This window comes from Eptatretus burgeri, chromosome 6 (genome assembly GCF_056783735.1).
Source record: "Eptatretus burgeri isolate ZD-2024b chromosome 6, Ebu_testis_v1, whole genome shotgun sequence".
Taxonomy (NCBI): domain Eukaryota; kingdom Metazoa; phylum Chordata; class Myxini; order Myxiniformes; family Myxinidae; genus Eptatretus; species Eptatretus burgeri.
The window spans coordinates 65,192,373-65,214,435 of NC_140966.1; the positions used below are offsets into that span (position 1 = coordinate 65,192,373).

Here is a 22,063-nt window from a genome sequence, read left to right on the forward strand (position 1 = left end):
ATATTTAGAGCATTATGAGTACTCAGTCAGATGTATTACTCTTAGATGTAATATTTAAAATAAATAAATATATATGCATATTGATATTGATATTGTATTATACAAAATTTATGAAAATTAATCAAGATATTTAGAGCGTAATTAGGGATATATAACATCGGTACTATTAAATATATATATATATATATATATATATATATATATATATATATATATATATATATATATATATATATATATATATATATATATATATATATATATATATATATTGATTTGAAAATCTCTAAATTAGTCAGAATATTTGGAGCATGCTATATATTACATACTGTATATATATATATATACATATATATATATATATATATATATATATATATATATATATATATATATATATATATATATATATATATATATATATATATATCTCAAAGCAAAATATTTTATGCACAGCAGAGCGATTTAGGAAATGTTCTTGATTATTTATCTGCAACAATTTTGCCATAACCTCTTGGTGATTTTATTCCATTAAAATTTCACTGTCAAGGGATAATGTGGTACAAAAGAAAAGAAAGGAATCGTTCCTTTCACACGCAGAGCTGGGAAGGAATTCTGGCACACAAGGCAAAGATCTCAGCAAGCTGCTCATAAATGCAGCGATACAGGTGCCAATAATACATTGATCACATCTTTTGATGACATATCAAATTCTTGGTTCATTTGAGGGTACAGCAATCAAAATATGTATCTTGTTTTAGCGCCCTTTAATTGACTATAATCATACATGTGTTTCCCTCTCGGCGGGGTGAGCAGATTATCCCTCAAGTCTGTATTTATTATTTTGTTCCATTTTTGGCATGTCTTGCCGAGTTTTTGTTTTCTGAAATAACTGTTGTATGCACCTTCGTTGACAGGGGGTAATGGTTGATGAAACAAATAATCTCTTTCTGCCAAAGTGATTCCGAAGCATCCTTTCAATGTGCAGCGCATGAACTAGGCAATTCCACATCGGTTTCTTTCTGTCTTTAACGAAGCATATTGCGAAGCAGGTTTTTAAGTGGTTCTTTTGACGTCTTTAATTGAACATTGACTAAGGTTGAAGTCTTCGAGCAGAATTGTTTCACATATTTGCCTGCCCTGTAGGAATACCCTGCTTTCAAGAATTAAGGTATATGTGGTAGTGGTGGTGGTAAAGAGATTCAGTAAATGTTTGCACACCTTCCAATTTCCTTCCAAAAGTGGTTATTGGAGGGAAATAATCCGTCGACTTCAGGATTAAATTTACTTTGTAAATTACGTGGAGATTGCCTGTAGGACGAGTGACAAAATCCTTGAGCTGCAAGCGTCGAGTGCAGTGATTAAAATTACACCTTGTAATTAGGACAGGCCTGCTGAATGCATATTGCGGATGTTTTTAGAGAAACAAAGAGAAATACAGACATTTGTTCCTTGCTTCGATGACATAAAATCCTTGCACCGCAGTGTTGCCAAATTAAAATACCATGCAAAACACCTGATACAGAATTTGCTTTCTCTGCACAATCGGCACTAATTGTCACCTCGCGCGCACACATACATACACACACACACACACACACACACACACACACACACACACACACACACACACACACACACACACACACACACACACACACACACTTCTATTCACATCATTTTCACCCACCTCCCCAAAATAATGTTTATCCCTCCCCTTACAGCCATACCATCCCTTTGTTGTCTGATTGTTGTTCCGTATCAACCAACAAATCCGAACGCTCGTCTGATTTTGAATACTTGCATGTGGGCACAGTTCCAACATACATATATGTATATATAATCTTTTTGAGGCCGTTTTTTAATGCCATGATTGATCAATGCAATTAGAACGGTCCATACCCCCACAGCACACTGCGAATCCCTGTACATTTGGATTTCTAATTTCTGCACTTCAGAGTGTGCTCTCAGCTCTTTCTCCCCTTTACTAATTACTAAAGTATGCTTGTTATAAAGTTAGGAATTTGCAAACATTGCATGTTTATCCCCCACAAAATATGTCATTTGGTTGGTGGTAAATGGTGAGGACTCCTGCTGGTGTCGGTGGTTGTGGTGGTGTGGGAGGGAGTCCGACCTATCATCAATTGGCGCTATCTCGTATTTAAACTCCTCCCCCTTTAGCTGAAACCCATTCTGAGGAAGCTCCTTTCTCCTCCCAACACCTAGTGGTGGTGCTGAGGTTTGCAGCCTGTCAGGTTTTCCCCTCCCATCGTTCGCTCGTCTGCTCCCTCTCTCTCTCTCTCTCTGTGGCTTTCTCTCTCTCTCTCTCTCATCTCTCTTTTGGAAACAGTTTCGCGGGCTGGCTTTCCAGCTCCACGCCTCCTGCCAGCCGGCGGTCTGTATGTGCCCCTCTTTCCATGGCCAGCAGCCATGGCGCGGCGTGGAGAGCAAGAGCACTGAGACGGCACGACCTGAAAAACGTTTGGCGCAAAAGGCAGGGGCAGAAGGAGGAAAGGGCAATCTAACGGCGCTTCCCCCCCCAATCGCAAGCTTTGCCAGTGCTGCACTTTCAATTTTGGCAGGGACAGCAAACTGCAAGGTTGCAGGAAAGGGCCGGTGTCCATTTTTTTCACCCGAGCTTTGTCTCAAACAGCAGCAGCACCCATGTCCATTGCCTTCGGTCCACCCGGCATCATCGGGGTAAGTTTTCACGTCTTAGATCGCACAGTTGCCGCTCGGGCAGTCTTGCTCTCGCTCATGGGTGGGACACGCAAACTCCTAAATATTTTTACGAAGAGGAATAACAATGAGTTGGAAAGCTTCGTCCGCATGTTACTTGTGGTTTTGTTTGTGTCCAAGTATGTATTGTGGTTTATTTTTTTAAATTCTATTATTGCTATATTGCTGGCACACAAATACTTGGTGTTGCATCATTTTGTTGTTCTTGGCTTTGTTTTAGGGAAGATTGGGGTCGGTGTGGGGGGGGAGGGTTATTTTAGGGAAGGGGGTGGTTTCTTAGTTGTTTTCATCCAAAAGAATCCGGAAGTTCATCTTGTATTTGTTGACAAATGTGGTATTAAAAGGGAATTTCTCGAGCTTCGCCTTTACGCTGATTGTATCCCCGCGCTTTCTCTTTCTCTCTTTGCGGCTTTTTCAGTACAAGCCTTTACCGTTGAACCTGAGTGTGAGCGTAAATGTAAGTCTTGTTTTTTTTATTTCCACATTTTTGATTACATTTCCCTTGGTAAGAGGAAGATATGTTGTGTTCTACGTTCCACAATACGGTGGTTAAAGAAATAAAGGGAGAGTAATGTTCTTTGGAAGAGACCAATGCAGGTGTATAGGAAGGGAATGAATCACAAGGTTGATGTATTTGAGTTCCGTTTGTGAATTCGACATTAATTAATTATTTTTAATGAATGGAATTCTTAGCACACTCGCCGTTGGACGCACACGTTTTGCTATATTGGAAGTCATTTTGCTGCCTGCCTATAATATTGTACAGAACAAAAAGCACGTGCTCGAGGTATTAACACGTATTGAGACTACCGTGCTATTAGCAGCTTGCTGGCCGTTGCAGTAATGACCGAAACGTGGGCACATGTGATGAACCATCTGCGCAGGGTCTGATTTTTGCCATGGCTTTGTGTCTGCTGCTCAGCAAGGCTCGCGGCTTCACCTGTTAGTGCGCCTGGCGCCTGCTGCCGCTACATGCAGTGACGCCACAATCCCACGACAGGGATGGCTTCATCTACAGACCCGTTTTTTTTAGTTCGACGCACATGAACTGCTGGTAGAACACCTCGTACAAAACTTCCAGAATGTGGTCCACAAAGCATCTACAAGCGCTGAATGAATGCTCGGCTGTTGATTGTGGGTTTAAAAAAGAATCGTAATTCTGCATAATACCTGGGGAGGTAATACCGACGAGTAAGCGAGATGACCGTATCCAGCTTCCGCTGTCATTCCATTTTCCTCTATATTTCCTCGTACTTTATCCAAGATGTCGAGAACAGCAAAAATTACGAGTAATGGCCAAAAAAACCAAGCCCTGATAGCCACGGCCACATTTGTGGGACTGGAAGGGGGGATGGGGGTTGAATGCACGCCGCTCGGCATGCCAAAATATAATCAGCCTTCTTCTCTTTATTGCACTGATTTTCCTCACTCTGTAAGCATATGACATTACAGCCAAAACCTTGCAGAGAATAATACGTAGCATATCGATTGGTTGTCATCAGCATCAGTTATCAGTTTACGATATATATATATATATATATATATATATATATATATATATATATATATATATATATATATATATATATATATATATATATACGTATACAGTACATACAAATACATACATATATACATCCACAATTCACTGTAATGAAGTGGGATACAAGGATGAGGTTTGCTGCATCTGAAATAACATTTCATCAAGTTTTATCATCAAGGATCTTTATCCGAATGGATATATAGGGACTGCATTGAACGACTTAAGAACGTGTTTAACATCCTCACCATTTATGATTGGCTGACCTGCCCATTCCTCTGAAGGATGTTACCAGTCTCCGTAAACCTCTTCTGCCACTCACAAATTGTTTGTCTAGATGGGGGTTGCCTTCCATAGGTCGTCCTGAAGATTTGTTGAAACTGTCTTGCTGATTTGGTCTTCATAGACCAGGTCACAACACTGCATTGTTTCTTGTGGGCTATCATTTGCATTAAATTTGATGTCAGGTGTCACAGAACACATTGGGAAACGCAAAAGAGAAAATAAACTTTGAGAAGAGTTATTTCATGTTTAGCAAACAGCATCATTGTATCCCATGTCATTATTTCTTTATTACAGTTTCAATTTGGAACGTTAATTTGTGGACACTGTATATATTATATAATAATATATGTATATACACAATAACATACCAGGATCTAATAACTTAGTTTAATCCATGTTTGTGGTCTCACAAAATAAATATTTTGGTGCTTATTTTCATTTAACTGTCTAGTTGTTCATTTTCTTTAGGCTAATTTGAGAGATGTCACTCACCAAAGTGTAAGAAAAAAAAAAAGAAGAAAGAAACCAATTTTCATATTGGTTGTCAATGTCTGAAACAATATACACTATGTGGTTTTCCAGGGTTTGTACCTTTGTTTCATTGGTGCGGTTTTCACGACTTTCTTCCGGAATTGAAAACTTGGATTATAGGAACCTGATCTGCCGTTTTTTTGATTTGGCAGTGATCATAATCTTGAAACACTTCAGTCACCATTTATGAGCAAGGGGCAGGTATCTACTGTGCTGTGGTATATGGTGCATACAGTTTTTCTGATTCTGATGTACCATACTCTGTTTCAGAGCGTCAACGCTTCTGAAGCAGTTTCTTGACAAGGGGTTACACTGGGTAGTTTGCCATTGCTTTCACAGCAGTAATTAGGGCAGGAATTTGGAATTTGTTTCGGGTGTCAGCCATAGCTCGCGTACTCTTCACGAAGGACACCATGGGATCTTTAACGTCCACCAACCAATGCTAGTGTATGAGACACCTAGTTTAACGTCGATCCAAAGGACAACACACATTATTGAATCACCCTGCCTGTGAAACACCAGGATGACAGTTTATTGATGGATCACGATTCGAACCTAGCCGAAATAGCTTTAAGGTGAATGTGCATACCTCTAAGCCATCCTGTCAGCCCCACAAAAAGTTAATGAACTCTTATGTGTCCATACCCAATTATTGCTGCTCAGGTTCAGGTGATATCTATCTTACAAGCAGCTCCACTGTAAATCCATGTTAGGTTATTGTTAATTGGAGGTGCAGACACTTGTCTCATGTTCAGCAATTCGTATCCACAAAATAGCATTTGTCTTTGTATTATATTGATATTAACAGTTCGTCATTTCACAAACTAGGAAGTCATCAATGTGTGGGACGTTGTAACTGTAATGTTGATTTTTTTTTTCTTTCTTTCTTTCTGGATTCTGTTTGTTGATCATTCAATAAATAATGCTCCACTGAGTTTATCCCTCCTTTTGGTTGTTCAAAATATCGGATTGGTAATATGCACAAGACCATTATTGTTGTCAGAAATGTTGTACTTGGTAAAACCTGAGCAGTGATGCTTTTTGCACTTGTTCGTGAGATGTGTTTTGTTCTCACAGTCGGCATTAATAACTTGCGGAATCGTTGCAGTTGATAAACTCATCCTGCTCATTTGATGAACTGTACAATCTTTATTTAATTCCGCTCGATAATGACTCCTCTTGCAAAGAAGGTAACAAAACTTATTCATGGTGTATTGATTGTTGTGCCCAATCGGTGAATACAAGTGTTTTGAGTACAGATGTGAAAAAACCCATATATATATATATATATATATATATATATATATATATATATATATATATATATATATATATATATATATATATATATATATATATATCTGTCAAGCACGATAATTAATTTGTGTTTATTTTATTTTTTATAAAATGCTTCTTTCAAAACCTTTTCACAAACACTTATGTGAAATACCTTAAGGTGCAAGCCTCATCATGTGTTTGTGACAAATATAATATATAATTGTTGTTCTTGTTATTATTATAATTATTGATTCATGGCTCACATCAGGCCTTATTGGGATTTAAAAAATAAAATCCTCCTGTGGTGTAACCAACTAGTTGTCAAAAATGTGAATTCTGCCCAAATGCTTCACAATGAGATGTGGGTATCAGACTTAAGGCTCCAGACAGCCTGCCATTGACAGAAGTCTATGGGCCCACTGAACACAGAGATAGAACGACTCAAATAACCCAATCCTCTTGGATATTGATATCACCCCTTTTCCTTATTTACGGAAGTTCTGGTTAAAGGGTTGTCTTGGCAGGCCAGCACCTCTATCCCGGAGTCCTCGAAGGTACCTGATAAAACTAAGAATGGGAGTTTCCTCGAAGCAGGCAGTTTGTACACTGTATAAGTATAAAGAGTGTGGAAATGTTAATTCCCAGGACTAACGAGCATACTCTGTTTTATGCCTTTGCCCTTCCAACCTGTTTCTTGCAGGATGAGTTCCACCCTTTCATCGAGGCTCTGCTGCCACACGTGAGATCCTTTGCCTACACATGGTTTAACTTGCAAGCGCGTAAGCGCAAGTACTTCAAGAAGCATGAGAAGCGCATGTCCAAGGAGGAGGAACGTGTTGTCAAAGATGAGCTTCTGGTTGAGAAGGCTGAAGTGAAACAAAAGTGGGCCTCGCGTCTCCTGGCCAAGCTACGTAAGGACATCCGACCCGAGTATCGTGAGGACTTTGTACTGACGGTTACTGGAAAAAAGGCGCCCTGTTGCGTCCTTTCAAACCCAGATCAGAAGGGCAAAATGCGGAGAATCGACTGTTTGAGGCAGGCTGATAAGGTCTGGCGCCTGGACCTTGTAATGGTCATTCTTTTCAAGGGTGTTCCACTCGAGAGCACGGATGGCGAACGACTGGTGAAGTCTCCACAATGTTCTACGCCTGGCCTGTGTGTGCAACCGCATCACATTGGTATCTCTGTGAAAGAGCTCGACCTTTTCCTGGCCTACTTTGTGAGCGCACAAGGTAAGATGTTGTTTAATGTGGCCTAGTCAGACTGGCCAACCATTATGAAAGTGGCTGTTTTAGGATGGTGAGGGTATCTTGTCAGTGTCGTTCTCTTATTAGAATGGTGTTGTTCTCTTATTAGAATGGTGTCGTTCTCTTATTAGAATGGTGTCGTTCTCTTATTAGAATGGTGTCGTTCTCTAAACCAAACTGTGTGAGCCGCTCAGATCTCAAGCATATTTTGTTCTGTATTTAATCTTTACTCAGCTCGCAGGTAAGTTGTAATTAGATGACATTAATGTTCGGATTTTGTTTCATGCATATCGCAATGGGATGATGCATTGGCTTAAGACTTAGGCTTCAGTCTAGTTTAAATGCTTTACAACAGGCCCTGCCTGTGACTGGATTGTACGCTGGGAAGCGTAGCACAGGCACGGGGTCTCAGCTGGCTGGCTCTTTCATTCGCTTTGCTAATGTACAAAACCCCTTTCATTGGACTGCATATTTGGTTATCTGCAGGCAACGGATCCCTTTTATCTACTCATTTTGAGGCCCCATCTTTGGTAATTTTGGGCTTCTGTGAATTATTGTTTTATCCAAAGTATTTTTCCCCCTTAACCGTGACTACCTCTGGTTCTGTTAATGTTTGATGATCATTTATTGTTGTTTCCCGATATGCTTTTGGTTTTGGTATGAATGTTGTTTTTTTCAGCTTGTGTTAAATTATTTAGTTCTTGGAATCTAACCCCCCCCCACCCCCTTTGTTTTTTTCTCCCGAGTCTTGCTCTGTGTTACTGTTTATGCAAACGGGATTTTCTGTGATTGTTTGTGATTTATCAAGCAAGCAGCGCTGTGGACCCAACAAAGCCCTCATTTCATTTTCATATATTTGGAATCCGAGCCTCCAACTGCATTTATTTCACCATGGGCAGGTTCGTGATGCCAGGTCTTACAGCGTGTGTTTCTCGGCTTCACTCTGCTGCAAAATCACACATTCCCATTGGGCGGAACAATGGGGGTGTCTTATCCCTAAGCCTTTAATCCCTGCTATTTTTGTTGTACTCGTGCCATGGCAAACAGGTAAGTGTGATGTGCTCTGCGCATTGCGAACGTTTTTGCTGTAATAACATGCAATATTACCGAGAACCTCAGGCGCCCTCCCATTGCTGGTGCAGCGCTTCTGTCTCGGAGATGCGTTCTTGCGCGTCGAGAAAGTTTGGGGGTGACTCGAGTCGGATGATGGGAAAATTGTATTGCAGGTGGAAATAATAATAACAATAATAATAGTACAGTATAATGCAGATAGCAATAGCTTGAGATTTTCTTCTCCAACAATATAGGAACCGAAAAATGTAAATAGATTTCGTTGAATAATTGAGCACAAGGGAGGTTGGTTGGATGGAGAAGGCTGATGGTGACATTATTTGGCCTGTTTCTGCTTGCATATGATGATCCTATGCATTGGGTATATGATTTCCGATGCCTACTGGGTCCTTGTGTAATAGCTGATGTAATGCTATGTCTTGCCACTCACTTAGTGCAAGACAGCAAGTCGGCAAAATAACTTGATAGAAAATTGGCAGGGCTACAGAAGGACACGATGAAGTTCAAAAGTCCATTGGCCTCTTGCAGTCGATGCAAAAGTGCTCACGAAAAGTATTCCAGAAAGGGAGAAAAATGTGGAACTGGTTTTGCTCCGCACAAAGTATTTACAAACAAAATTGCTGCTTTCTATAATTATTTTGATTCAGATGTTCAACCATCCCTTGAATAAACTTGGCTCCGCTGTGGCGTTTGACACCTTTTGCTAGGCCAGTTTGATGAAAGAAAGTGATTGGAGTGTAAAGGGCACGCCCATGAGGCCACCGCTTCATGCCATTTGACATAGGACTTTGTAAGCAGGTGGGATGCCAATGCCCGTCCCCCCTCCCTTCCTCTCATTGAAGTTACCAGCGAGGCAGTCTCCTCTACAACTGTCCGACTAACAGTCAAAATGCTGATTACATTTTAAGGAACAAGCTCCTTTTTTTTCTTTTTTTTTTAACATTACACCCCCCCCTCCCACCATTGTCCCCCTCCTCCAGCCCCAAATGCACAAGACAGAATGTGGTTTCCTTTTAATCATGGCTAAACTGTATCCCTGGATTATTCAAGGTAGCCTGGAGGGAGTGCTACGTTTTCTATTAACTTGTTCCAGATTAAACATCATACAGCACAGATGACATCAATTGTGCTGAATGACGCTGAGCGCTGTTTGTTTGGTTCTATGTAAATTCAGCGATCCGTTCCTCTATTTTCAGTGATTGTTAAAGTCCCAGGAGTGTTGAGCTTAGTTTATGCCTTTCCTGTACGTTCATAAATGGCAACATTTCCCAAAATACTGGCACAAGGTTTGCATTTTAATTGTATTCGTGTGCCATGTACTGGGCTGTCGTACCATATGACAGAACTCTTGACAGAACTCTCAGTCAGTTTGAATGATCGCACAGCTCTCATGGCATGCGTGCTTCTTTTTCATCCCTTTTGGTTTGCTAGTTTCTTGGGGAGTTGTAAATATATTTCTAACTCAAATACGTGACATATGTCGAGCAAACACAAAAGTGCGTGAGCACAAAGAGGTTGGTTGGAGAGAATGTCGGGGGAAGTTGTTGGGTGAAGTTCTCAGAGGGGCAGTTAAGAAATGATCAGGACACATGACTCTGTGGCGTAACTACAGTTCTGCCCCTCTAGCCTAATTAAATTAATCGCCTTTGCAGAAAGGAAGAAAGGAGGTGGATGAGGGTGGCAGGCAGGGAAAAGCAACGGCGACTGCTCGCTCCTGGCTCTGACTCTGACTCTGGCTGAGCTGGAAGCACAAAGCTAGAGGCAGGGTTGCCAGGGATGCAAGAGGCGTGCTGCAGCTTGACTCTGCGCGGAGCCACAGGGAGCTGCACGGAGGAATGTGGCAATTATTCCGGACAATGGACACAGTTTCATTGGCTCACCATGGGACGGGCAGCGGGGAGATGCAGTAAGTTTGAGACAGGGCTAGGCTGGCAAGCAAGCGGTGGGAAGATGGAGGGTGGGTGGTTTGGGAGGTGAGTGAGCAGGGGTGTGAATTGGGGAGGGTGGAATTCGTCGCGTGGGTAAGAAACTGGCAATGTTGAAAAGTTTTTTTTGCTTGCAAGAGGGGACTAAAGTTTGTAGTGTTGTTTCTTTGGGCTTCAATTGTCTGCCCATCTGTCCGCAGTTTATACGCACCCTGCATTTCCCCAGCCGGCCCATCATGTGTCTGATCGGCAGCTCTTAATGACACTTGATTGATGAGCGCACGGGCCACAGGCGGAGCTTACCCTTGACCAAAGTCTGCAGCCTTTGAAAGGCCCCGCTGAGTTGTAAGGCTCATGCAGCCATGCCAAGCAAGGCCCAAACACAGGCTTGTCCTGAATGCCAGGCTTAGTGAAAACTTCTACAGCTAATCAAAGGCCTTTTGACTGGCTTGTCCTTTAAGTTGTATTTTCTTAGACACAGTTAAATTTCACATACCTTGTATCCGTTTAGTTAAAAATTAAGACTGACATGATTGTAAGGACCATATCTTTGTGCTTTTTTTTTGTATTTTTTGTTGTTCTTCTTCCTCCTTTCCTTCTTTATGTCCACTCCCACATACCCTTTGGTAATCTGTGAAGCTGTTGCTTTTTGTCATTTAGCTCTTCCATGACCCCAGAGCCTTGTATATGAAAATTAATTTTAAAAGCCGCAATTATTTCCACCTTCTGACAGGAAACATCTTTGGTCCAAATCTTTCACGAACCACCAGGCAAAGCCCGACGTTTGACCGAAGGGGACAAGATTTGTAATTTGCTCCAGGGAGACGGCGATAACTCACCTCCTCTTCACAAATAACATCCTCAATGTCCACCAATAACCAGTGCTGTCAGACAGGCCCTCCAGCTTAATATTTTTCCCTATGAATGGTGCAAACTGCTCACCTTCACTCTTTCATTCCTCTTTTTTCCCGCCTCTGGAACAAACTCCCACACTCTCTTCAAACTCACTCCTCCCTCCAGGTTTTCAAAACAGCTGTTCACCACCATCTCGTATCTTCCCCCATCCAAAATCTTGATCTTCAGTACCCCCGTTAATCCACCCCAAATCCACCTCCTTCAAATTCCCTGTTTTCCTCCTTGAATCCCTGTAGTACCATCTTGTTTACCACATGTACCCCGCCCCATCCCTCTCCCTTCCACAGATCTTATATTGTCTCTGCTCCCCACTATTTTGTGCTTCCCTCTCCCACCCCTCTTGTCTCCTGTCTTGTTATATGTTTCTGGATATTAGCTCTTACATGAGCCTCGACATGGTACACAAAAAATGTAAATCATTGATGCCTCACCCTGCATGCGAAACAACCACGGTGACGGTGTAGAGCTTGATCGAGGTTCAAACACGGGTTGGACAGCTTAAATGCAAGTACGCATTCCTCTGAGCTATTCTGCCAGCCCAAGGACCATCTATCTGTACACTTTTAAAATTCAAAGATGGCTGAACTTTTGCATTCCTCGACAATCTTGAAGCTGCACCAGTCAACTCCTATCTGTGTTTCCAAAGATGGCTGCACTTGTGGATTTGCCCTACCCGCCCACATGCCTCGAAGATGTCTGCGCTTCTGGATTCCCTTTACCTGTGCAACACTGACCATCTGGAGTTTGTTAACAAAGAGAACCGATTAGAGGCAGATGACCAGCTCTGCTGAAGAAATAGTACAAGGTGCTTTCAGAAGGCAAAAACTGGAAACCACATAAAGTGAGGTTGGAACCAAGCATTCCCACCACCTGTGAAACCTTATTTTCACGGTGTACCACAACAGGCTATGCTAATTGCTGGGTTACCACTCTCACCACCGAGACTGTTGGTGGTTTAATGCTCCACTCCTCTTGCCATCCTGTGGAATATTTGATGCAATGCCTATAAAGGCAGCTGAGAGAGAGAAAGAAAGAAGCAAGTGAGTCACCAAGTGGTAGCTGTTGTTGCCGTATCACTACTTTTCTTGCTCACTTCCCTTATCGGATTATTGGACTGAGTGAAACTTTTTCCTCCATTTCGGGAAATTATGGTGCACAGGAAGACGAAAAGGTAATGGAAGGGGAACAGTGATGGGGGAGCTACATGCTTTGCAGACTAGCAGTCAGAGCTGCATGTGCAGCATCTGATGGCTGATAAATAACAAGATTGTGCCGGTTTGCCCGTGACCGTGGATCAAGCCAAGTGCTTTTTCAGGACACTTGAACTTGACTTTTTGGCAAGAATGGTTGGATTGGATAGAAGCTCCAGACTACAAAGAAACAGAAACTATCAGAGAATTTTGAAAAACTGTTCCAGTGTCAAATTTTCACTCTTATTGAAATCGTTTGAGGAGACAATTTATATTAAGAATCGTGAAATATGACTCCGGAGTACATGTAGAACTGCTTTTTTCTTTCCGTGCTTTTTCTGGCATTTTAAACTTTTCCATTACATTGTCTGTTACAGTGGTTGAAGGCTCTGGTTATTACTTGTACAGTGCAATTTATATCTTTACATGAATGATGGGCTGAATACATATTACGTACATTGCTCGAATTGGGGATGCGTTTTAGCATTGAGAAAAGGAAGGGAAAATAGGAAAGGTGTTGAAGAAAAGACAAGGTGGGGAAGTTTTGGGAAGGATGGTTGAGAAAGGAAAACATTGGGATGAGATCGAAGTAAGGAAAAGGGAGGGAAATGGATATATGGGCCACATGTAGAGAAAAGGTTGATATTGTACCGACGGGCAAATTCTCCACGATGTTTATCCCCATGCTTTTTGAGAAAAACTGGGGATATTGAAATCGGCTCTGTCTGTCTGTCTGTCTGTCTGTCTGTCTGTCTGTCTGTCTGTCCGTCCATCACACTATCACCTCCTAAACGGTTGGGCAGAAATTCACCAACCTTGGTAGTTATGATCACCACATGGCAAGAAGGTGCAAGGGCACTGCCATTTTGGCCCCAGCCTCTGGAGCACCGTCAAAAGGTCAAATACAAAAACATGCAATTACTGGCACATTTTAAACATTTTTAAATGAAACTTTTTATATGCAATCAAAATTGGGAGATACATGAAATATGTAAGGTTTTATTTTGGATTTAACAGCAGGTTCATGTCCCAGGGGCTGGGGACCGAGGATGATAAGGGTCAAAACTGGTGGAAAAATTGGCATTAGGTCATTCCTGGTGGAACTTTTTGCTATCTTTGCACTTTACTTTAGGTAGGAAGCATGGGGGATTTTCAATGGCGTGCCATCAACTTCACTTTAGTTTTGTTTGCAATGGTTTAGACAGCATGTTATGGTTTGGCCTCCTTTTGATTTTGTCATCTCAGCACACAGCTGGTGGCAAAGCTGAGATCCCAGGTTCAAGATATATATATATATATATATATATATATATATATATATATATATATATATATATATATATATATATATATATATATATATATATATATATATATATATACACAAGGTGTGTTCAAAAAGTATCCAACCTTAATTTTTCGTGCGTAAACAAATGAAGCTAGGGAGGCGTGGTTTGGTGCACGTATGTAGGCGATCCTAATCTGTGTGCGTGAATATTTTCCCGCCTGCAGAAGCTGTCAGTCGCCGACAGACCGCTGATGAGTGAGGATGTGTAAGTGAGCGCCGTCGGATTTTCGTTTTTGACAAAATGACGGAAAAACTTGAACAACGCTACTGCATCAAATTTTGTGTAAAGTTTGGCAATTCCCAAGTGGAAATGATCCACAAGATTCAACAGGTCTTCGGGAATGAAGCAATGGGCACCACACAGATAAAAGAGTGTTACAACCGCTTCAAAGATGGTCGCACATCAGTGGGAAGTGAAGCACGTTCTGGTAGGCCCTCAACCTCCCGAAATGAGATCGTCATTGACCAAGTGAGGACCCTGCTGATGCAGGATCGTCGAATCACGATCAGAGAACTTGCAGACGAGGTGGGCATCAGCATTGGATCCGTTCATTCCATTGTGACTGAGGATTTGGGCTAAAGGAGAATCTTAGCGAAGTTCGTGCCAAAGCTGATAACGATCGAGAAGAAGCAACTCCGTTTTGAGATCGCACAGGACATGCTGGAGACTGTGAACAGCGATCCCAACTTCTTCAATACAGTGATCACTGGCGATGAGACCACAGTGATCCGTCATTTTGTCAAAAACGAAAATCCGACGGCGCTCACTTACACTTCCTCACTCATCGGCGATCTGTCGGCGACTGACAGCTTCTGCAGTCGGGAAAATATTCACACATACGGATTAGGATCACCTACATACGTGCACCAAACCACGCCTCCCTAGCTTCATTTGTTTACACACGAAAAATTAAGGTTGGATACTTTTTGAACACACCTCATATATATATATATATATATATATATATATATATATATATATATATATATATATATATACATATGTATGTATATGTTTAATAGGACACCCTGTCCTGAAGCTTCCCTGGATCAGGAGAAACAGTCACTCAAACCCCCTTAGACCCTGAATTTTTTAATGGTGTGAACAAACTTTGGTGCATCATGGGTGATGAAGGTTTTGGTGAAGTTTCATTGAAATTCTGTGTGGTTCGGAGAAGAGAGCAAATACCTATTTTGGAGGGCCAGAACACCCTCCACCCCTCCCCCCGGATACTCCCTTGAGCACATATTTTGATGCAGTCAATACACTTTGGTACATCATGAATGAAGAATGTTGTGGTCAAGTTTCATAAAAATTGTGTCGTTTTGGATAAGAGAGCAAATACCTATTTTGGGGAATCAACCCCCCTCCCTGTAGACCCCCTTGATGAGCACAGATTAATATGCAGATGATAAGCTTTGGTACATCATGGTTGATGAAGGTTATGTTCAAGTTTCATCGAAGTCATGTGTAGTTTTGGAGAAGGGAGAAAATATCTATTTGGGCGGGTTAAAACCCTCCCATAGACCCCTTTAATGAGTGCAGATTTTAACGCCGTCCATACATTTTGGTACATCACGGGCGATGAAGGTTGTGATGAAGTTTCATCAAATATGTATGTGTAGTTTCAGAGAAGAGAGCAAATACCTATTTTTGGGGGGTCAAACTCCATCCCGTAGACCCCCTCAATGAGCCCAGATTTTGATGCGGTCGATATACTTTGGTGCAACTCATGTGATGAAGGTTTTGGTCAAGCTTCATCAAAATCGTGTGTTTGGTTCAAGCGATAATGACTGAAGTGTTTTACGGACTCACCGACTAACTCACTGACTGACTGATTCACTCACTCACCTACCGAGACTGCTCGATCGCACAAGCTCACCTGACAAAAGTCCAGGTGAGCTAAAAATGGGGGGATATTTTAATTTTCTATGTCTATCTGTCTGTCTGTCCATCTGTCTGTCATGCTATCTCCTCATAAACGGTTGTGCAGAACTTCATTAAACCTGGTAGTTATTATCATCACATGGAAATAATGTGCAAGGGCAATATCATGTTGGCCCTGCCCCCCTGGGTCATAGTCGTGACAATTATCACTTTGACATTTGGATGGATATTCCCTTATTTTATTATTATTAGCTCACCTGGACTTTAGTCTGGTGAGCTTATGTGGTCGAGCAGTGTCTGTAGGTAAATCAGTCAGTCAGTGAGTCCACAAACACTTCAGTCATTATCGCTTGATCTAAACATGCAATTTTGGTAAAACTTTACCACAAGCTTCATATCTGATGCCTATCAAATGTGTGTTGACCGTTTTAAAATCTTCACTCAATAACGGACAAATAAAATCTTGAAATCAGGATGAAAACATCAAAAAAATTCCTGCCCTAACCTACAGGAGGCCATCAGCAGCAAAGCCATGTCCTCAGCCAAAAACATGACCTGTGACCTGTTAAAGCATGACCTGTAAACCTGTATCGCAGTAATCAGCATCGAGAGGGATTCCTTTCAACCAATCACCTGACCAGATTATGCGCATAAACAAAATTTTGAAATTTTATGACGTCATTGACTGTTGCTCCTGATCCAGGTGAGCTTCAGGACCCGAGGTCCTACTTTTATTATTATTATTATTATTATCCCCATGCTTGAAAAACACGGCCATATTGTAATTAGCTCCGTCTATCCAATCCAAGCTTTTATCCAAGCTTCTTTTCAATTCAACCCCATATTTGGCCTCCATTAGAGACAGCATGAATAAACAGATTTTCCAAACAAACATATTCATTACAAACACCGATGCATGCCTCCCAGCTTGCTTTCACAATTCTACTGAGTTTTTAAAATGCATAACTTTTAAAATCATAACTTGTGCCGCATTTCTTTCATAACGACCTCATTCCTAAGTATCATTACACAGCCAGTGATTTTGCCAACTTGCACAAATGCGCAAATACAGTACCTGCTTAAAGTAACTTATATAGTATATAGCTTTTTGTACTGATTGTGGAACTTCATTATTCTGTCGCAAAATTGTGCAATTGCCTTCATACTTACCTCCGCCATCGAAGGTGGACAGAGGCTATATATTCAGCCCTGTTTGTCTGTCTGTTTATCTGTGTGCATGATGTCTCAAAAAGTTATGAACAGATTCGGAGAAATTTGGTGGACAGGTTGGATGTGTGACGAGGATGAACTGATTATATTTTGGTTAAGATCTGGATTCAGATCTGGCCTATCTATGGGATACAAAACGTTAACTGTTCAGCCTGGCGGAGGTATGTGCTCCACTGAGTGCCGTTTTAGTATTGTTCATTTTACTACGTCAAGGAGGAAGTTTCTTGATAAACATTCAACGATGGTGAAACATGTTATGATGAAAAATTGTCACTATTTATCATCATCATGTACCATGCCCTATGCCTGTGCAGAGCATTGGTGCTGCCAAAACAGTTACTAGGTAGGCTACAGTTATGAATGGGTTGCCACTCTGACTCAGGAAATCAGGACAAGAATTGGAATTTGTTCATGGTGCCGGCGATAGCTCGCCTACTCTTCACGAAGGACCCCATGAGATCTTTAACATGGACCATCTAGTGCCGGCAGACGGGAACCCGTTTAACATCCATCTGAGGAACGGCACACACGTTGATGAATCACCCTGCTTGTGAAACACCGGGATGACGGTTTCTTGATGGGTCCAGATTCTTACGCAGCCGAGACAGCTTAGAGGCGAGTGTGTGTGCCTCTTGGCCATCCTGACATCCCTTGTCACTTTTAAGAATAGTAAATGTTATGGTGAGGTGTGGTGGTAGCTTAACAGTCAAGGAGGCTGGCTTAAGGTCCCGAGTTGAAGCCCTTGCCGTGCCAAAATAACACCAGATTGGTTGACTCAGCCTGCCATCCTTCTGAGGAAGGCAAAATGAGTACCAGCCCTGGGAGAAAGTGAACAATTTGAGTATCCTGTGTCAAAGTTGCAGCTCATCTGAGGTTATGCCTCCTTGCCAGTGAAACTTCCTCAGCAGCCCCATGTGCCTGATGGGGACAGGGACCATCCATCCAAATGTTATGGTTAACAACATGTCATGGTGAAAATTGTCACGACTATGTTGCTATGTGCCACAGAATCATAGTAAACTGGAAAGTTCATAGAACACGATATCCTGTGCAGTGTTGAAGTATATACAGTTCTTCAATTTTAATAAAAATAATGATTTTAAAGATCGTTTAAAAAAATCCAGAAACTTAGCACAACCGAAGCAGTCTTATAAACTACCCTTCTACATTATCGTAACACGACATTGAGTCGCAGTTTAGGAGATGGAAGCTTTATTGATCACCATAAAAGGCAGCATCAATTAGTGTCATATTCGCCATATCCGCGTCGTCTTCTTCACCCCGACAATGTACACCCTCACATGCCATGCCCTCTCATGCTACATATCGATATATAGCATGGTTATTGTGAGTATTATTAAGGCAATTTGTGTTCTACAATATTCAAGTATATAATTCAATTTAAGTAAAGGTTTAAAGAGGTTTCAAGGCGTATCTGTCAAAGGTTTATCTGTCAGGTCAGGTTCGATCTGTGACCTGCTACAGGTACCATGTAAACCTGTACTAAGCTGTTCCATGGTCGGGTTGTCGGCGACTAAACCGTCTCCCCCACCAGGTTTTCTGGTGAGGAGGGTGTTTGGATATGGACACCCAGCAGGATTAAAAACAAAACCTGTCAAAGGGCGGAGGAGCTCCTTGTGAGCCAATATCTAGTGCCCAACTGAGTCTGCAGACGTCCTCCTGCAGTTGGGTCACTTCTTATTAGGAGGTTGGTGGCAGGATTTGCACTCCGGCCAACATAAAACCCTTCATTCCGCAAAACGCAAAAACGCAAAAAAATCTGAAAACCCACTCCGTGGGAGTACCTCCTGTGCAGCTTCCCTTCGCAGGGCAGCTCACCGGATGACGGGATTGGGGCAAAGCCTTCAGGACCCCCAATCTTTGATGATAGGAGGTAAACCACGGGTAACATCCCTGGGTCAGATTGCGGGAGAGTGTGTCGGAGTGGTGCTGAGGTGTCGTCCACCAGACGGCGGTCTCCTTGGGTTAACCTGAGGCGGTCCCTTCGGGTGGGTGCCTGGAATGTCCTATCCCTAAGAGAGGATGATCACCTGTCTCTGTTATCATCTGAGCTCAAGCGTTTGGACATCGGGATTGCAGCTCTCTCTGAGGTTCGGAGACCGGATTGCGGTGAGATAATGGTGATTGGTTACACCTACTATTGGTCTGGTCGCTCTGATGGTTACCATACCCAAGGAGTTGCTGTAGCTGTGTCCAATAAGCTGACCCCAATGATAATTGAGGTAACACCGGTCAACGAGCGTATTATGAGATTAAGGATTCGTCACTCCTTAGGTGTCATTTCCCTGGTCTCTGTTTATGCTCCGACTGAGGCGAGTGACCTCACCATGAAGGATGCATTCTACGCCACACTCGAGTCTGTGGTTGATCAGTGCCCCAGACGAGATACACTTCTAGTCTTGGGGGATTTCAATGCATCGACTGGAACTGATAGGGATGGTTATGAGGTGTGTGTTGGTCCCCATGGGTCAGGAACTATGAACCAGAATGGCACTAAGTTCCTTGACTTTGCAAGAAGTCATGGACTTCGGGTGGCTGGTTCATGGTTTCAGCGTCCACAAGCTCATCGCTGGACTTGGTATTCCAACGCTGGCGGTGTGGCAAAGGAGATTGACCATGTCCTCATTGACGGTCGTTGGAGGATGATCCAGAACTGCAGGGTCTACCAGAGTGCTCAGTCCCTCAATACTGACCACAGGCTTGTTGTAGCAACTCTAAAGCTGCACCTTAAATCCTGGAGAATGGTACCATCCCAGCCTCGGCTGGATGTTGCCAAGCTCAGGGATGAGAGAGTAGCTGAGGAGTTTGCGAACAGGCTGAGTGGACACTTGGGGGGTCTGGGTGCTTTGGGGGGTCCTGAAGAGTTGTGGAACGCCTTCAAGATCACCGTCCTTGATGTTGCCGGTGGATGCCTTGGAGCTCACCGCAGGGCAAAGAAGAATTTGGTCTCTCAAGGGACACTGGATACCATTGACCAGAGTCGCAGGGCCAGGCTGAATGGCAGAGCTGAGCTGTTCAGGGAGCTGAGGCGTAAAACTGTACGTGCACTGAGGGTGGACAAGGAGGCCTATGTGCGAGGAATCTGTGAGGGGGTAGAGCATCACCTGTGGACAGGTGATTCTCGTCCCGCTTACAGGGGAATTCGCGCATTACGTTCATCCAAGCCCATCCCTCGGAGCACTACAGTTCGAGCAGAGAGTGGTAGGCTCTTGACAAAGGAGTCTGAAGTGAAGGCCCGCTGGGCCGGTTACTTTGAGCGGTTGTACCAGGCTGATCCCCCAACTGTCGAGTTGGACGTCAAGGGTGTTACAATCCCTGTTGCTGACCCTCGCATCAACTGTGGTCCACCTTCGCTTGTGGAAACACGGGCTGCGGTGAACCAGTTGAAACGGGGCAAAGCTCCAGGGATCTGTGGCATCCATGCCGAACTTCTCAAGGCTGGTGGAAATGCCGCACTCGTGTCGTTGCATGCAGTTTTGTGCTCTGCCTGGAACACAGGCATCATCCCAACTGACTGGAAGAGGGGCCTTGTTGTCCCTCTCTGGAAAGGGAAGGGTGATCGCCAAGACTGCAACAACTACCGAGGGGTGACGCTGCTCTCAGTGCCGGGCAAGGTCTTTGCTCGGATAATACTTGATAGGGTTCGCCACCATCTGCTTGAGCACCAGCGTCCAGAGCAGTCAGGCTTTACACCAAAGAGGTCAACGATTGACCGTATCCTTGCACTTCGTGTCCTCACCGAATGCAGACCAGAGTTTCGGCAGGGGCTGCTTGCAGCCTATGTTGATCTCTGTAAAGCGTTCGATTCAGTGAATCGGGATGTCCTCTGGAGGATTCTTGGTCTTCGTGGGGTGCCACCAAAACTGATCGATCTGATGTCTGAACTCTACTCTGGTACTGAGAGTGCTGTGAAGTGTGGTGGTACCATCTCTGACTTATTTCCAGTTGTTACTGGAGTTCGTCAGGGATGTGTACTTGCCCCCACACTTTTCAGCACTTGTATGGACTGGATTTTAGGGAGGATGTCGGAGAGATCAAGTTGCGGTGCATCATTTGGGAATGTCAAGATCTCGGACCTTGATTTTGCAGATGATGCAGTCATCTTTGCGGAGACTTTAGATATCCTCTTGGGGGCCCTCGAGGTGCTGAATGAGGAGTCGGAGCCGTTGGGATTACGGGTTTCTTGGGTCAAAACTAAGATCCAGGCTTTCGGTGACATCTTGGATGCTGCTGTCCTGTCTGTGTCTGTTTGTGGTGAGGATGTTGAGGTCGTGGAGAGATTCACTTACCTTGGCAGTGATATTCATGTCTCTACTAGCTGTGAGTCAGAGGTCAATAGACGTCTGGGTCGGGCCTGGGGACTCATGGATTCACTGGATCATGGGGTGTGGTGCTGCCGGTACCTGTGCGGGAGGACGAACGTCCGAGTCTTCAGGTCCTTGGTACTTCCAGTCTTGCTCTATGGGTGCGAGACTTGGACTCTGACCAAGGATCTGAGACGGAGACTTAATTCCTTTGGTACCAGGTCTCTTCGGAGAATCCTTGGCTATCGCTGGTTGGATTTTGTGTCCAACGAGCGGTTGCTGAGAGAGACTCGGATGAGATTTGTTACCTGCATAGTCCGTGAGCGTCAGTTGTGGCTGTATGGACATGTGGCTCGTTTTCCTGACTCTGATCCTGCTCACCAGATTCAGCGAGGGAGTCTCATGAGTGGAGGAGGCCAGTGGGCCGACCACGTGCCTCATGGTTGCAACAGGTTGACCATCATCTCAAGGAGATGGGGATGGGCCTGGCATCTGCCTGGGGGATGGCCAGACGGAGGCCCCTGGAGTACCGGCGGAAAGTGGACGCAGCG

General features: G+C 43.3%; 1 protein-coding gene across 1 annotated transcript in view; it reads left to right on the forward strand.

Annotated features, from left to right (window-relative positions):
* The window catches only part of LOC147024965 (nuclear factor 1 A-type-like), a 233,556-nt gene that overhangs the window by 3,615 nt on the left and 207,878 nt on the right, over nucleotides 1-22,063 (forward strand). The window contains exons 3-5 of the mRNA XM_085887056.1: nucleotides 551-668; nucleotides 3,158-3,196; nucleotides 7,074-7,605. Coding sequence (XP_085743182.1) covers nucleotides 551-668; nucleotides 3,158-3,196; nucleotides 7,074-7,605 — 689 coding nt within the window. The remainder of the gene's footprint in view (nucleotides 1-550; nucleotides 669-3,157; nucleotides 3,197-7,073; nucleotides 7,606-22,063) is intronic.